Here is a 19,041-nt window from a genome sequence, read left to right as displayed (position 1 = left end):
CAATATACAGGCCTCCAGAACTGAAGCATAACTTCCTATTTTTCTACTCAATTCCTCTAACAATAAATAATAACATTCTGTTAGCTATCCTATTACTTGCTGTACCTGCACACTAACCTTCTGCGAATCATGCACTAGGACACTAAAATCCCTCTGCACTTCAGACCTCTGCAATCTCTTTTCATTTAGACACTTCTTCTTGTTATACTGCCAAAATGGATGCTTCCGCATTTTGCATTTTACTCCATTTGCCAGTTCTTTGCCCTGTCACTCAATCAAACTATATCTCTTCTTTGCCTTAGTATGATTTCTTCACAACTTACTTTCCTACCCATCATGTGTCCTCAGCATATTCAGCGACCATACCTTCAGTACCTTCATCCAACCATTTATATAAGTTGTAGTCACTTGAGCCCCCATCACTTACCACTGTTGCACACCACTCATTACATCTTGCCAATCTGAGAAAGACACATTCATACCTACTCTCTGTTTCCTCTTCGGCAGCCAGTCTACACTAATATACTACCACTTATGCTTTGGGTTTTTATTTTCTGCAATAATCTTTAATGCAGCACCTTCTGGACACCTAAGTGTTGTGTCTCCACTGATTCCCTTTTATCTGCATGACTCCTTCAAAGAACTTCTGTAAATTGGGCAAGTACGCTTCCCCTTTCACATAACCATATTGACTTTGCCTGATTACCTTGAAATTTTCTGTGTCCTATTAATGATGTAATAGTAATGAAGGTTTTTTGAATGAAGGTTTTTTTTAATAGGGTGGGCTTTTCTTCAGTGGGGTATACGGGAGGTTGGTGGCAAGAGATGTTATCTTTTAAATTATGGATTGCATATGTGGCCAGATTTTTCCTGGTTGCACAAATTGGAAGACTTATTTGGTTGAAGTGGAGGAGCTGGGTGACTTTGTTCTTAGGTGTAGTTTGTTTTTTTTTAATCATAGGTGGAAAAGTACATCGATTAAGTTTAGTGGGAGAGTTTGATGGCAATTGCTGCTCAGTGGTGCGTTGGTGGGGAGGGCAGCGTTCTTTTTTTCCTTCTCCTTTTTCATTGACTTTCTTAATCCAAGAGCAAACCCTATCTCATCAACAATAATTACTGATATTATAAGGATTAATAATTCATGACTTTTAGATTTCAGCTGCATTTATAGCTAGTGTGAGTTTTTTGATGGAAACGCCCTAGAGGTGAACAAATATTTCCTAATATTCAAAGTTTTGTTCAGGCTGGCCAACAACATTAAGCTATTCTCTCAGCTGGACTCCAAGTGTACTAGTGGTCAAAAGAACTTATATAGGTTTAGCTTAATTAAGGATGATAATAAATCCATTTCTTTTTTCAAAAAATGTTTCTCAGTAACAATATACTATTTTGGAAATTCAAGCAAGCAAGTCTTTCTGCCATTTATGTAGCTTCATATCTGCTAATTCAGTCAGAATCCATTCCAATGGTTCCCAAAAGTGTGTCTAAACACAAAACTATCATAATTATTCCTGTAATTCAAAATTTGTTTTCTTGAGATTGACAGAAAGGTGAGTAACAACATACAACTAAGGCAAGGATGTATAAGAGCAAAATAATGCTATAGAACCAAGGATCAAGGATGAATATATATAAGAAAACTAAAGAAGACAAAAAAAACAGAGTAATAAAATGAATCCGAAGGTTAACACAGTTTTTTATAATTATAAGAGAAGAAATGAGATAGTTTTCTGAACTACTATAAAAGATGGGGGCAAATGAAAATAAGGGAATGGATAAATACTTTGGGTCACACCTCGTGAAAGGGGAACATGATAATATGCCTAATATTTCAGGGAAATGAATGATAGATAAACTGAAGCTGACATAAGCAAGGAAATTAGATTTTAAAAATGGCACTACGGAATGTCAAGTCCTCTGTACTTGCTGGTTTCTACCCCAGCAATTTAAAGGAAGCAAGTGAGGAAATTATAAGTACTTAAGCCATAATTTTCTGAAGCTCTCTTCATTCACGATTTCTTTCATTATTTGGACAATTGCAAATTCAACTCCCATTAGAAAGGTGAGAGAAAAAAATGAGGAAATTGGAGACTTGTGTGTCTTACATCTGACGTGAGGAGGTTTTGGGAGCTTATAATTAAGGACAGAATGATTGAGCACATAAGAGAAATCAGAACCGACTAGAGAGAGCCAAAGTAGATTTGTAAAGTGTAGTATGAGTCTAACAGATCCGATTGATAATTGTAAGGAAGTAATTGAAGTAGTAGTAGACAGGGAAATATCTTTAGAAATGGTTTATAGCAACTTCCAAAAGGCATTCAGTCAGATTTCATGTAAAACACTGTGAGATAAAATGACAGCTTTGGGATTAGGCAAATTTTTGATCTGGTTGGGGGGGGTGGGGGGTGGGTTGCCTCGGTAGTAGCAGACAGAGAGGAGACATAATGGATATGTAATCAAATTTAAGGGAAGTCGCTTGTGGCATCCCACAGGATACTATAATGCTGGTGGTCAACTATTCACGAAATTAATTAATGTCTACGATACAGCAGTGGAGAGTCATGTTTCCAAATTTGTTCTCAACATAAGATAGGTGGCATTGCAAGTAGCCTTGATAGATGTATAAAATTACTAAGAGACATTGATAGAAATGGACTCCGAGAGAAAGCTTTCCTGCCAGTGAGAGAATCTAAGACAAGAGACATTAATTTCAGAATCTGGGAAATAAGCTGAGCAACATTTCTTTGTGCAAAGGATGGCAGAACTGTGAAACTGTGATAGCATAGATGCTAGCTCATAAGAACATAAGAAATAGGAGCAGGAGTAGGCCATCTGGCTGTCAAGCCTGCTCCACCATTCAATAAGATCACGGCTGATCTGGCCGTGGACTCAGCTCCACCTACCTGCCCCTTCCCCATAAGCCTTAATTCCCCTACTATGCAAAAACCTATCTAACTGTCTAACTACATTTTATGAGGTAGCCTCTACTGCTTCCCTGAGCAGAGAATTCTACAGATTCACTACTCTCTGGGAAAAGCAGTTTCTCTTCATCTCCATCCTAAATCTATTCCCCCGAATCTTGAGGCTATGTCCCCTCAGCGAATCATCTTAAATCAGAGGCTGAAAAACACTATGATGCTGGAGGAACTCAGCAGGCCAGGCAGCATCCATGGAGAAAAGCAGGCGGTCAACGTTTCATGTCAGGACCCTTCTTCAGGATGCTACCTGACCTGCTGAGTTCCTCCAGCATCGTACTGTTTTTCATCTAGATTCCAGCATCTGCAGTCCTTTGTTTCTCTTCTTAAATCAGAGGGTGGTGGATTTATGTTAACTAAGGTTTTTAAGGGTTATGGGATAAGGATCGGTCATGCTGCTAATGAATGATAGAACAATTTCAGGATCTGAATGGCCTCCTGTTGTTCCTGCATTATTATAGCCATAGGAAATGAATAGGGAAGCTATATTTAACTGGAGTTTTTACATTCATTTACAGTTCATTTACTAATTTATACTGTAATGGACAATATAATCAACACATTGCTTCTTTGATTTATTTGATTCTTTCAGCTTTTTGGATGACATGATGTTCCTTCTGAAGTTTAAACTCCAAATTATAATTTTGATTCTCCAATTTTACAGGATCATTCAGACAATCCTCTTGGAGCAGCAGTAACAATGGCACATGAGCTGGGCCACAATTTTGGCATGAACCATGATACTCCTGAGCGTGGCTGTACATGCAGGGCATCATCAGACAAAGGAGGCTGCATTATGACACCGTCCACAGGGTAAACAGGGTTACAAACTATACAGCTGTACATAGAGAATGAATTTGACTGCCCTTATCATTGAAACTTGGAAGCTGTCCAGGAAAATATTTTAATGTTGAAGTCTGAACAAATATACAAGTATGCATTAATTTTTTTTGACTGATAAAGAACAATGTATATAACATCCCTATGGTACTCTAAACACACCATTGGCACAAACTAAAGATCAAGGAACTCTCACTTCATTTTGATTCTTTGACAGTTCATAGTTTTTTGATCCTTGTGGGCCTGGTATGGGATAGTATCTTACTACACTATGTGTCAACAACCAATGAATTCCATATTAAATGCTATTGTTAAAAGGTCCAAAAAAAAACAAATGTTTGCTGTGAGCTTGATCAAATTGCCCAGAATCAGCAAGGAATGTATCACAGATCTCATAGACTTTTTATTATGAAATCCTTCTGACTTGAATATAAAACGACAATATTTATGACACCCATTCACTACAGAGACAATGAAGGTGTACAGTCAATGTGGCTAATGTGCCTTACTGCTTTGATGAACACATCTTCTTCAAATTTTGCTGACACATTGAAATATTTTCTCACATTTTGATCAAGGAAAATATTACAAATCTCAGGCTCTTAATGCTGCTTTTATATTTTTAAACTCTATACTTGATGACAGGCCATTGCTTATAATGTGAAGAAATGAATATAGACTCTTCCTTGAGCAAGAATATATGGTGAATCGTGGATGACATTCACAATCTCATTAGAAGTGCTGGTCATTTCCACGAATCATGAAAAGTTATAATATTGTTTCACATTAGAGGCCATTTTAATCTAACACCAGGAAGAAAATAGGTTTGGCCAACCATTTGTTATGCACACTTTCCATTTTTGGGGTATTTGACTCAAACCTGCTCATCTTCTGCCAATTGAGTTATGTTAAAGTTAAAAAATATACCAGAACATAAGAACTAGGAGCAGGAACAGGCCATGTGGCCCTTCATCATTCATTGGCTGATTTTCTAACTCAACACCATTTTCTCTCAATATCCTCATATCCCTTGGTTCCAGAAATCTCTCAGTCTCTGTTTTGAATGTGCATGGTGACTGAGCCTCTACAACCATCCAGGGTAGAGAATTCCAAAGATTCACCATTCAGTGAAGGAATTTCTCCTCATCTCAGTCATAAATGGTCTACCGTTTACCCTTATAGTGTCCAGAGTAACCTTTTCTCCATTAATGCAGAATTGGGGAAATGCCCTTTACGCCATGAACATTCTATTCTATGCAAACTAATTCTGTTCACTGGATTGATACTTCTTAAATACCTGTTAAATCAATTATCAGGTTAATAGATAATAATAGAAAAAAATGACTTATGTTTGAATGGATTAAGTGGAAACAGCACACCAAACAAAGTTGATTGTGGTATGTTGATGAACTAGTAATATTAGCTCTAACAGATTAGACATGTTTCAGCCAACTGGTTGCCAGTTATAGGTCAATGCAAATTAATTACAAGCCTTAGATTACCATCACAGACTAATATTTAAGTATATTAATAACTGTAACCTACAATTCTACTTTTGCACCACACTGCAGTCCATCATGAAATTTCATCAGTAGAGGAAAATCTAAATTACTACACATTCCTGGTTTCCCAGTAAACATTTCGTGAATAAAGATTGACCTTTTTTTTATTCTGTTGGAGTTTCTCATGCTGAACTTGATTCTGTGCTTATGTGGAAAATAGTAACTTGTAAGAAGAACATAGTGTTTTAACCTCTGTCTGATATATTGCTTGTGACAAGGCTCATATAGTTTAGCCAGCAGTGCAGAACTTGATGTGAAATACAAGTAGAAATATCACTTTTACCCAAGAGGCGTTCTGCTGTAGTGTGTACCCATGGGTCTCTATTACCTCTCAGTAGTAAATTGTCCCAAGTGCTAACATTTGAGCTTGTCATAACATTTTAATATCAATTTATACTGTCTAAAGGACTAGCCTGTTGCAGATTCCATGCCAAAAAACTGTTTTAGAAAACATCACTATTAATATTTTAAGGACACTGTATGAGATGTGAAATTTGTGAGCAGGAGTCTCTGAAATGAGATTTCAACATGAAGTAATATTTACATGCAATACTAACTTATGCAGTTGTTTTGGTGGTTACACTTAAAGGCATCAAATATTTTTTTCTTTGAGATTATCCATGAAGGAATTTAGACAAATGAATATAAATTGGGATTCCTATGCAGAAATTCCTTCCACCCTTTCATCACTGAAGTTTCAAGACATTTAAAATCCTACAGTGACAGATAATTATTAATTAATAATTGATATATTTTTGAACTCATAATAAATGGGGATTTTATCTTTGTAATCCAGGAAGCAATTGAATGCATTTTTATTTTACTTTCCAATGTGCATGGTATTTGACTTTAAAATATAGCTTTAAGATCCAGTCTTCATTATAAGGCAAGATGATCAAACCACATAAGGTCTCGGAAAACTTCATTTATATTGTATGATATGATGCATTAATACCTAGTTAGATTAATTGATTGTCCACCTTATTCCAATCCTCTAACAATACTAATTTATTTGGAAGCTGTGGCATTGTCCTTTGGTGACCTGTCATCAAAATTTCCAGCCTCTTAGACAGGCAGCCTGAGGTCAGAAAGTCACTGTACAAAAATCTCAGGTATAAATCTGGACATAATATATATATTCATTCCAAACTGAGGTAATTTTATAAAGTTTTCATCCATATTGAGGAATATTCAAAATGTATAAAACTGATTTGACAGACAACTTGTTGATGAATTTACACATGCCAAAGAATCTCTACTGAATAGAATGAACAGAATGGAGACTGTCTCCAGCCACCCTGTGGTAGGTAATTTTAGCCCTCTGAATAAGAAGGGGAGGATTAAAAATCCACCATTTGGAATCCTATCTCAACTCTTCTGGACTTCTGTTTTTAGTGGAGAGTAGGGTAACTTATATCATTGGAGGAGCTCATTAACTACTGAAGCATTTTAAATGAGGATACATTTACTTTACTTGTAAGATGGGTATATTTTTTGGACTTTGGGAAACCTGAGAGATAAAGTGAGACAAGTAGGACAAGATACATCAGATCAGAGCCTTGCTAGTTCTGTATGTGGGCCAGGAGGAGCTGGTGCATCCTGCAAGGCCTTGCCTATAGCCAACTGGCCCAATGGCCAAGCTGACTGAAGTCATGAAATTCATGCAAAAATTTTAAATTAAGTCCTGTTGTTAAATTTGGCAGGACCTCTAAGAAACACTTACCTCTGAATTTCCTGGCTGCTAAAACTCTCACCCAGTTCCTTCCTTCCTAGCCATCAATATTAGGGTATTTAACACGTATTATTTCTTGTGTAGATGGGCCAGATTTATATCCTGCATCTAAAGAAGGTAAGCAATGACATTTTAATTAGGTTAGGTTTATACTTCACTCTGACTATGGAAAATAAGACTGCGTGTGCATGCATCCTTAGATGACTTGTAGAACGAACAAATGAAAAGCAGCAATCTGTTTAAGTGGAAATTTCATCTAAGTGCAAAGGTCTCTTCTGATTTCTTCAATCCAAGGTCAAGGGACATTGCTTTTGAACACACTTGCTGTAAAAATTTGGCATCTTGAGGGTTGTCTCCATCTATCAAGCTGTAGAGGATGTAATGTTTCTGTTGACCGAATTTAAACACAGCCAGTCTATCTTGGCTTTTTATCAGTGGTTTTCCTGCAGTTTCAGATATTATGACTTGCCAACACGCAACTGTATTCCAAAAGCATTTTTTTCCATTAACCCCTTTTATATGCTCAAAGTTTCCTACGTTGTCAGCAGCAGGAACAGTGTCATATTCAAACACAAGATTCGTATCTTTCACCTATGTTTCTTTTGTAATTTATTTTACTGATGGATCTGTCGCCTAAAAAGAAATAGAGAAGGGAGATGAGCCAACAACTTATAGGTTCGACCTGATTACAGCTACTTTGCCTGGCTGCATGATTTCCTCTAGGAAAAACTGTTGTCTGAGTGAAATTCCCAGTGTGGTCTGGAGACAGACCCCTCTAGATTAATGCTCGCAAGCTGTCAGCTTTGATGAATTAGCTCTCAGTGTTCATTTTATGCTTGAGCCACAACTTCAAAGTGTTTTTGTTACATTTGTGAATGTAATATTTTTTTGTCAGGCTACCCAGGCCATGTGTCAAATCTGTCACCAATCATAACAACATTAAATCTTTATTAACATTCGCTTTCTTTGTCACAAAGCCTTTTTATGCATCTTATGAAAATAATATTTCAAATTGAAGCTAAATATTTTCACACAGTACTTTGGAAATAACATGGACAATTAATAGCATAGAAATATTTAAATGGTAAATGGACATAGAGTTTAAAAAGTAATAAGATATCCTGATACGTACAGGAGACAAGCAGGGAGCAGGCAGAAGGTGTAGTGGGTAGCAAATTTAACAGCAGGTCCTGATATAATTTTTGGGCTCCATTTTGCAGCCGCTGCTAGTGTCAGACTGGGAGTTCACCAACAGATGGGCAAGGAGGGAGGGATCATTATTTGCGGATGTACTGAGAGCATAAGATTGGTGAGAGGGATTAATTGGGAACCAGAAAGGTGGGCAGGGATGAAAGAGATTGTGGATGACAGTTGCGGAGTGCTTTGCTGTCCCAGCTGCGGGGAAGTTAACAGATCTTGTTTGGTGGGCTGGGAAATGCTCTCCTTCTCCTGACCCACAAGTCAATAGAAACTTACCCATTGAATTTAGCTGGGAAGCCCCATCTACCGAGCTAAAATTTGAAGTATGCAATCTTGCTGAAGTATTTCGATTATGGGCCTTCCTTAGGACACTGGCTTAGTTGCCTCCTCTCCAATGTGCTTCTTTTACTGACTGAATTAGGTTTGTTGGAATTGGCTTTAAACTTGCCATTTTTTAAATCCCAATCCCTACCCAGAAAGCCTGTTTTCCCCCACTCTGCACCCTATTGCAGCCAAGCGAGAACCAGTTAAAATTACCCTACTGTTGTATTGTTAATTTCCTATTTTGCTATGTGCTCTGGAGAGTTCATTTCTGAAGTTCTTTGCTCATTTTGTCACTGGACTTTTCTTTGTAAGTTTGATTCTGAAGTCATAGAGACAAAGTATCATAATATACAGTGTTTTCCAGAAGTGTCACTGATGTCACTCCTTAGAAGATGATGTTACTCAGGCTGGGAATGCTAACTGTGTCTCATACTTCTTCCCTTTCACTTTATTCCTGACAAAACTCACACTGATGTTTGCAGGGAGAGAAAGGGAGCTTGGTTGCACTAACCAAGATGGTAACTCTTTCATTTGTTGTAAAGTAAAATAATTTTTAAAGTTTCAAGACAACACTGAGATTATTCTTAATATAGAATTTTTAGTACAGAATTAATTGGTCTCTGTCACTGTTAATGTTCCACATCAACCTCCAGTCTTCCTGCTTCACTAACCATCTGAGGCAATGATATATTCCACTTCTAACTTCACTTCAATTCGCTTGTTAATGGTTCCTTATTGATATATTCCTACAAGACTGTTACAAAGTATGCTTATTGTTAGTTGCACAATTTGCCAAACTGTCCAACAGCACTGAAGGCAGAAGAGACTGCTTCAGAGACAAAAGAAAGTTTTCAGGTAACCCACACTCCCGGTATTCTCCTGTCTCACACACTCACCTGTGTACCTAGTTTTCTTCTCCCTTTGTTCACCTTTCACATCTCCTCTCCCCACCTGGGTCCAGCTGCCCATCATCCCCTCCCCATCTGGTTCCACCCCTTATCTACCAGCCCCCGTCCCATCCCCCACCCCCAGCTAGCTGCACCTGTCCATCATCACCTTTCCATCTGGTTCCACATATTATCTCCCAGCCTCTGTCCCAACCCAGTCCATCCCCTCCAGTACTATATTACTGGCAATTGTACCTCATCCCTTTCAGTCCTGATGCAAAGTCTCAACCCGTAGAGTCAAACTTGCACCTTTTGCCTTCACAGATGCCGCTTAACCTGCTGAGTTCTTCAAGCATCCTGTGTCTTTGCAATCAATAACATTGTAACTTGCTGTGGCTCTTGAATAGACAAACAAAGGAAGGAAGTACGGTGGTGGAGATGCATTAATCCTCTTGAATAAGCTGAAACGGTTTGTCCTTAATAGAGCAGATTCCTAAAGGCATTGCCAGAAGCTGGCAACTAAAAAGCTTTAAAATGTTGCAGTACCTTAGTGCTCTTGCTTATTGTGCCACAGAAATGGATTACAAACAGAAATCAAGTATTCCTGCAGAAGGAGGTAAAATCATGGATTTATTCAATAGTTGTTTGCATTATTGACAAGAGCAGGCAAGAAATGGTCAACCCTTACATGATGGAGAACTAAATAGTGATGAGAACATTGGCTTTAGTTTTGAAGACCACTCATTATTCATCAAAATGCAAAATAAGTATTGTGGTCTCAGGTTGACAATAAAATTAATCTGTGAACTTCAATCTTACTGTCGAGTTGGCTGCTCTGTTGTTTTAAATAATGGTCATTAACAGTGACCAGGAAAGCACAAATATTAAGCCATTAAGTAAATGCAAACAGCAGTGGACATTGTGGAACCAAATGATATGTGATCCAGGAAAAGGTTAAGTTGGAGTTGGCAAACATATGCAGCGTTGAGCATATAGCGGCTGGACACCACTAACACTTTCCAAGTCAACTCTCTCATTGGAGCAGATTTTCCAAATGTTCCCAGTATCTGAAATTCCATTGCTGAAGTAGCTCCTAACTTTCAGAAATTTGAACGTGTTGTTCATTAGGGATGGATTTTGTGATGAATTTCAGCATAGTGCACCACAATTAATCTTGTGGCCATATTTCAGAGTTGCTTTTGGAACAGCACCATTATGTGCGCCTCATACTGCCATTCCAACCCCATTTATTATTCTAACTGATGCTGTTCCTTATCAGAGCCCAGAAAATGACTGTAGCCATCAGACGAAAACAAATTAATGTATTAGTAATCACTGCCAATGGCAAGAGAACTGCACATTTGCCATCAGCTGCTGTTTAAATGTAAAGTTTTTTATAATTCCTCCTGGAGTTGTTATTTGCATGTTGCTATCTTTTATACTCATTAAGTTTCAGAGCCATTTCAGGTTCAGATAATTATCATCTTCAACTTTGTAATAGTGGCTTCAGCAACAATTGATGAGAAACAGGGATAGACTTCTCACTTTGGGCTCAGTTGCTGTTTCAGACACAAATGATGGAAAAATTGCTCCTGTTTTGGGAGTGTTTTCATTCTGCATTTTTTTTGCTCAAAATCATTATAAATATTGCAAAACTGCCAAAACCTGCCATAAACCAGACTAATTTAGAACATAATGTAAAAAAAAACATAATGTAAAAAAATTGGCTTTTATGTACTTCCTTCATATGTGTGAAAGAGTTAACTTGTTCTGATAATAGCACACCACCATGTCAATTTCAACAAAAGTTTGAATTCATTGAAGTATATTTTTGCAAAAATTATAGAACTATTTTCTAGTTTAAAGTCTCCCTAAAGATTTGCAAATGATCACAATTACAGAAACACTCTCGAGGCCTGGTCAATTTTGTGGGCAGGGACTAGCACAGAAATTGATGTACCATGGAATACATGCATAAAACATTCAAAATTTCATGCCAATTTGTCAACTTTAGCTGAATTGCATTTAAAAAAATGGTGCAATTGAACAGAAGTTCCAGCCCACTGAAATCAATGTAAATCAGAATTCTTAGGTTCATCTCTATTTATTTATTGTCGGTTACATGCAAGTGTTCTACAACTTCAACAAAGTTTATGTAAAAATATTCAAAATCTAAAATCCCCTTTCTTTAAAAAAATGTTTACTTAAATTTTGATAAACTCTATGTGGCAGTTTTCATAGGTTTAGAAGTGCATCTTTTCAGTGCCAGTTTAACACCAGATGATAATATGACCTCTTTGCACTTTCCCAGGGCATACAAGATGGATGGTATAAGGTAACGGCTGTGTATGATTCCAGATCAAAGCATCTGATAGATTTGTTACAGTAATCTGATACTGAACTTTATTCTTCTCCCTTTCTCTTTCAAAGTGCAGTTAGACAACTTAAGAAAGATAAAACAATATTTAAGAACTTCAGAATCCAGAATGCTTACATGTTAGTCCTTCCTTGCACATTGCTTTCAATTGAAATGCCCAACTATATTGAGACAATTTCAGACTTGACGTGATTGGGGAACATTAGAAATCTTTCTTCTTTCATTGTCCATTATTGCTTCCAGCAAGTTCAATGAGCTTCGCTGCTCCGGTGATCCTGAACTCCAGTGCTGTTCTCCCAATAAACAATTTCCTCCTACACCTCAAAGATGTGCCAGTTAGTAGGTTAATTAACTACTATAAATTAGCTGGCTGGTGGGAGAATTAGGGTATAGTTACTAAGCAAAGTAAGACAGAATAGATTCCAGGGAAATAATTGGGGACAAGGGACGGATTGCATTTCTCTGTTAGCTGGCAAGGATGTGATGGGCTAAATGGCCTCATATTTTGTAAGAAGATATGAAAAATAAGAGATAAATATGGCTTCCTTATGGCTTGAATAAATAGTCCACATCTGTTGCACTGTTAAGAGAAGGATTTATTCTAACTTTTCAACTAAAGCTTCAACTAAGTCATTTTGTCTTGATGAAAATAACTACATATCATGGGCAAACATAAGTTCATAGAACAATAACATTAAAGCTTAATATTTTCCATATTTTTATAAACTGGCAGCACCACTGGTTCATACTTATATGTAGTTAAAGTGAAAATACATCTTTGTGGAGCGCTTTTGTTATTTTTCTCCTGTTTAATCTTTGTAATCCTTCCCAAGATGAAAACACTTTCTTGGGTCGCAATCTTCAGATGGGTACTTGTAAGGTCAGGTAACTTTCTAGTTAGGCTAGCCAGAAATTTTCACTTGTAAGGTCAGGTAACTTTCTAGTTAGGCTAGCCAGAAATTTTCTTCTCACACAAGAAGACAATGAGGTTGCAGAACAGTGTTTACAGGGAGGAAAGTTCTGTCGAAATTGGCCTGTGGTTACGACCTGGAAATTTTATGGTGACTATAAAATGCATTAATTTGGTGGTGTACAGCAGGCCAATGAATGATTCCCCCAAGGGACAGCTGCTCCAAGATTCTACAGGCCCAAAACCCCATGCAATGTAGACTGGGCCTTATGCGATTAAAGTTTCTCCTTTGGAACATGTGAAGGAAACAAATAGATTGTAAGTGAGCGAAGCCCATGAGAGTGGGGAAGGTGGTTGAATCAGCAGGAGAAGGTAAGATGGAAGGCAGTGGGTTCAACGGATTTGAGACTTTACAATTTAGGTTAGATCATCGAAAGCAGGGGGGTGGGTTGGGTAGGTAACAGACTCAGTTGTTGGGTGGCTAGACTAGTATTCTGATTGGGGCAGCAAGGATTTGGAAGATTGAGGGTCAGCCTTACAATCAAGGGAGTGTTATGGATCAGGCTTATAATCAGTTTTGTAGGGAATATCAGGCACGTTGAAGTTGAGTTGTTGAAGGTGCAGTTACTAAGGAACTGATGGAAGACTATAGTAAAATATATACATGTGACTTAAAAAGAGACCTCTCAAATGCAGATTTCTGGTGCTGGATTCCACAGTCTGGGATTTCCTTTAGCTAACCACACAATGGGCCATATGTGCTGTAAGGACTGCTCCTGCATGTTTGGCTTGGCCACGTGTGTGTGTGATGGAAAGTCATGGTATTGGTATTCAGGCATGTATTTTCCACAGTTGGATACCTCTACCAATGCACAATGGTGTATCCATTGCACAGGACATAAAAACATTGTTTTTTTGCAGGAAATTTTTTTTTAATGAAAACTTTTCATAGGAATTGTATTTTGAATTCCACATGGTCAGAATGCTACATGACTGAGTTTCTCGGCTATAATCTCATCTCTATTTCTCATTACCTGGAAGAGTGGTGGAAGCAGAAACAGTCATCACAATTAAAAGGGTATTTGCATGATGTAGACTGTGATCTGCAGGGCTTCTGACCTGGTCCTGGATGGCAGGGTAGGAAGCTTGAACTAATCACCACAGACACAATGAGCCAAATGGGCTCCTTATTTTGTCATAAGTTTTTATGATATGATTTTTCTAATATGTGCAAATACAAACCATCTTGAACAGTTGTTTTATCAATAACTTTATCTTTTTTTGAACTGCACTTCCTTTGTCATCTCAAACGTGTTACACTGCCTGCAATATAAAGGTAAATTAACCGTTTGATATTTCTGCCATCATCTGTGACTTTGTTATGTGAACCCCCCCCCCCCCCGCCCCCAGTGGCCCTTTCTGTATTCTGATGTTTCTTTTGTTCTTTATATGTTTGCCAAATTCCTTTCTATATTCCTGCTAATTTAATATTTTTCTTTCTTTTCATAATTCTTCTGAACTGCCTTTCCTAATCTTCAGTGCATTCTTTTTCATTATTTCTTCTATTGTTTAGGCACTTTTGGTATGCCTACTAACTTACTACCTGCAATGAAATCTGAATCTGATCCAATCACAGTTACAACCACCATGTTTCTCAGCCAGAACAATACATACCCTAATTTGATTCTTAAACTAAGTTCAATCTTGATAATGTCAGTTTATTAAGTTAATTTGAATTCCACTTATATTTTGTATGAAGTTTTGAGTTCAGTGATAAATCCATTAATAGCAACTTACATTTGTATAGTGCAACATCTTTAACACTTATCTATAACATAAAGTAGTATATTTATTCTAGCTAAATTTATGTTCCCCATATTGTCAATTGTAATTGTAATAAAATACTTGACAGTCCTTCAATAGAGTCCCTTTCTTCTCCAGTTCTTACAATCTGGATTGAATTAGAAATTTATAAGGATTGACAGGAGGGAATTAGAAAGTAATGATAGTATTAAGAAAGGATCCAGAAATCCTGGAAGCACTTAGCAGGTCAGTTAGCATCTGTGAAAAGATATGAAACCTTCATCAAGAGTTTAAGATATTACAGATGAACGGTATTTGAAAGAGAAAGTGGAATGGAACAGAGGGAAGTGGAATGGAAATGTATGTACACACACAGAAATGCACACAGTCAAGGAGCCACTAAACACAAACAAGGTAATGCATTGTTGGTTCCAAACAGTTCAGTAGAACAACTATTGGAAAAGTTATGTACATTTTCAGTAGCTTAAGTATTAAGCAATGAAGGTAAACCAGTTCTGCTCAAGGAACAGTAGACTGAGGTAGCACAGAGGTCACTTACAAGCATTGGGCTGAGAAATTTCTTTATTGCACTTTAGTGGCTTTAAAACAACATTGTTGGTCATACTAAAGCTACTGTAAAAATCCTGTAAAGATTATGAACTTCATTTGTGAGGGTTACAGAACACCATTGTTAAGTTTCCCTGGTAAACCCATGCTGCATCACTTGTAGTGTGTCAAACTCTATTGATCTATTGACAGATCTCACAGCTGCCAGCATTTAGCCTTATAGCCATGATCTTGGCAGCCAGCTTTAAGGGAATATATCAATCTACTTAGCAATCTTTCAGCAAAGGGGAATGTTGATACTTAAACATGGTGATTGGAAGGGACAGGAGAGTTCCCCTAAGACATCAGAGGGACTTGGGCAGGTTGGTTGGAAGTTCTGATGAACTCAACCTAAAATGTTAACTTTCTTTTTCCACAGATTCTGCGCAACCTACTTTGTGTTTCTTGCATTTTCTGTTTTTACTTCACATTTTCAGAATCTGTAGATTTTTTTGATTTTCCTTTACTGATGAAGAATAGTACAATAAGTAACATGTTCTTCGTGCAGAAGGCCAAGGAGATCCTCCAGAGCTGCAGGCAGCTACTCTTGGCAAGAGGTTGTCAGAGAGGTCCCTGTAAGGAGTTACACTACAAGAGTGCAGCCATTGAATAACTACATTTCTGGGAAGCCTGCAAACCAATCATGTCCTGTGACCTCTTTGACTGCTACTGTGAGCTAAAGGAAATGCATCTGAAGTCTCTGCTCCTTCTGTATGGAGCTTTAGTGACATTCCTAATGCAGTAGTGAGCAGCAAATTGTGAGATATGGAATGACCCCGGTGTCTGGAAGTGACCTCCAAGGATAAAGCAGTCCAGCCACACCAGCGAAGCTTGTTTGAGATCACAGGAAGTCATAAATCTCAGTGAAGACAGTAAATGTACATTGAGCGATGACCCTTAAAACAGCACTGTTTCAGTGGAAACAGAGTTAGTAAAACTCATCTGTTCCCGACGTAAATAAGAACCAGTTGAATGTAACACAGCAGATGAATTTTGGGCAACGTGCTACTGTTGACATCATCTGGGACTATTTTATGCTGGAAACATTCCACAGAAAATTCAGGAATCGGATTTGAATGTCAGGAGTTTATTGTGGGAAGTGTGTGGAACTAATGTTGCAGCTCAAATAACTGCCATTTTTTCCAAGTTTGTGGTTTGTCACCTTCTTTGAATTGAAATGTTTTGAGTACACATACCTTTCTTGATTTATTACAATTGCTGTCTGAAAATTGATTAATTATTCACTTTGCTAATCACAAATCCTTTGGTTATATAGATGGGTCTACAGATCTGACTGTTATTGTAGTTGTATTTCAAAAGATTTATTAATACTCCTACTGATGTCAGCTTCTGTCAGGCTACCTTTGTGAATAAATGCTTTGGATGCGAACCATCGAAATCCAATCCATCTTGAGAATGGTAGGACCATATGTCCTCATACTAAGTATGCAGGAATGAGCATTCTCAGGTATCATTGAGAAGAAAGGAGATAGATACCGCTTTGAATAGATCCCCAGCCTCTGGGATTGATCAGGCTTCTCCAAAATAGCCACTTCTGCTATAGAACTAGGCATACACCTAGCATATCTGTAGATTTATAACAAAGGACCACACATTTCCTGTGCAAGCCTAAGAAACTCACAGTGGGGACTTCATTATTATCAAAATTTCTGAAGATGCTCAAGAGGAAGGCGAAGAAAACTAAATGTCAAATTGTCCCATTTATTTTTCTTGAATCCACTGGATCTTTGGGCCTTGTGTTCTTCAACAAAAGCCAGAAGGTTTGCTGTCAGGCCTGCAGCTGCAAGCTTTACTTCTTTACCTGTCTTCCCACCTTGTTTACTAATGTGTAGCACTTCCAAGGAGAATGGCTGCAGGGCATGTCATTTGACCATAGTAATGGCATTGCCCACCTATTTTCTATGTTGGCCAGACCAAGTAGCTTCTCTCTCCAGTGCTCAAACAAAGGAAGGGAACCAGATTGGTCACTGGATTTAATATCCAGTACACATCAAATATCAATGAAGAAATTTTGGATAGTAAGTAGATAATTAGAATACATGGATGTTAAATGTTAAGTAAAATCCTTAAAGATGGAGAGATTAAGATTTACTTCCTTTATTTGGGTTATCATAGAATCATGCCACTGTTACACACAGAGGGAGGTCGTTCATCCTATTGAGTCTAAACTGTTTCCAAGAAGACCAATCCTGTCAGTCCCATTCCTCTGCTCATTCCCCATAATCCCACAGACATTTCTCTCTCAAGTACCTTTTCTATTTGCTCTAGAAGGCACAGTTTAATTCTTTTTCCACTGCCCCTACAGTCAGTGAATGTCAGATCAAAAATAAATTTCCCCACATCCACCTTATATCTTTCAGCCAAATTTTTTATATCTCTTCCCTCTTGTCTACTAATGCAAATATCTTCCCTCTGTCCACCCTGTGTAATATTATGGTAATTCTCTATTAATTGACTAACAGAGTATTCTAATGTAGATACTTTTGTAGAATTTATTACAATATAACAACATGCTGTACATTAGCATCTCAACCAATTCCAATGTATGAATATAATTTGAAAAGCATTGTTGCCATTAATTTCCATTGGATTTCTCTTCACCCATTTCTTACAGGTACCCACCAATCTTCCACAAACAATATCACAGGATTTTCTGTCCCTGTGTTTGCAGCGCAGTGATTCATTTTCCATTGATGCTGAAAATCTGAACTAAAACCAGAAAAAGCCGCAAATTCTCAGCGACCTCTATGGAGAGAGAAACAGAGTTAATATTGCATCAGAATGTAGTCCTAAACAATTATAAATAGGGAATGTGGAGATGAGAGGAAAAGATAAATGGGAAAGTCTATGCTGGAGTGGAAAACATGAGAGATTAAATAACCATAAGGATGATGGTGCAAAGAAAAAGTGGATATTAATGGCACAAGTAAAGAAACAAAAGATAGGTCCAGGAGATTGTAAATGGGAATGGAAGAAGTATTACATGAAGCTCTTGAACTTGGTTGAGGCTTTGGAAGGCTGTAATGTGCCTGATTAACATATTTCCATGCATTACTGATATTGCTGTAATTCCCTGTGGGTTAATTGGACAGAGCACAATGAAGTTGACCCAAAATGTTCTGCTTATGTCAAGCAGATAAGATCAGTATTGGGGATACAACATTTTTACAACTGCGACATTCCAATGCAGCAAAATGCATCAATATGAGAAATATATAGATGTAGCCTTTGTAGCAATTGAGTTTGTGACCATAGGTCAACTGTGAGAATCCAATACAGTAAATCTTAGCAAGTTAACTTTTCTTCAGTGTAAAAGAGATTGCAGTAGCAATTACTGATGGAATATATGGTACCTGCTTCAATTTCTTTCTTGCTGTTTGTGATTTCTGATAGGATTACTTCACTGACAAATATTCATTTATATTTGGTCATGCTGCTTTATATCACTAATTCTGAATCAAGTGCATTCTATGCTTCTGCTCTGATACTTTGCCATAATAATTACTTTGCTAACATTAGCTGTAATAGGTTCATTTGCTAATAGGGTCAAATGAGAATGAGAAGTAGCTCATCTCAAGGTATAACACCAGCGCAGAGCAGTTGGAAGTGAATGCTTTGTTTCTGTGCTGCAAGATCTCTGCAGCTGATGAATTCCAGTCATTGTCCTGACTGAACATATTATTACCATCATGTCACAATAAACTGGACATCTTTGTTTCACCATTCATCACTCATCAGAATGAATTTTATATAAGTAAATATTAAATATTGTAGCAGCTGTTGAGTGCATTTTGGTTGTAAATA

The 19,041-nt window shown here is 37.5% G+C and overlaps 1 protein-coding gene across 1 annotated transcript in view; it reads left to right on the top strand.

Annotated features, from left to right (window-relative positions):
* LOC127576999 (disintegrin and metalloproteinase domain-containing protein 12-like) overlaps nucleotides 1-19,041 on the top strand; it is a 279,055-nt gene that overhangs the window by 208,867 nt on the left and 51,147 nt on the right. The window contains exon 11 of the mRNA XM_052027846.1: nucleotides 3,640-3,788. Within this exon, the coding sequence (XP_051883806.1) occupies nucleotides 3,640-3,788 (149 nt within the window). The remainder of the gene's footprint in view (nucleotides 1-3,639; nucleotides 3,789-19,041) is intronic.

The sequence above is a fragment of the Pristis pectinata genome, chromosome 12 (genome assembly GCF_009764475.1).
Source record: "Pristis pectinata isolate sPriPec2 chromosome 12, sPriPec2.1.pri, whole genome shotgun sequence".
Classification (NCBI taxonomy): Eukaryota; Metazoa; Chordata; class Chondrichthyes; order Rhinopristiformes; family Pristidae; genus Pristis; species Pristis pectinata.
Note: the sequence above shows the minus strand (reverse complement) of the source record. Positions and strands in the feature narration are given on the sequence as shown.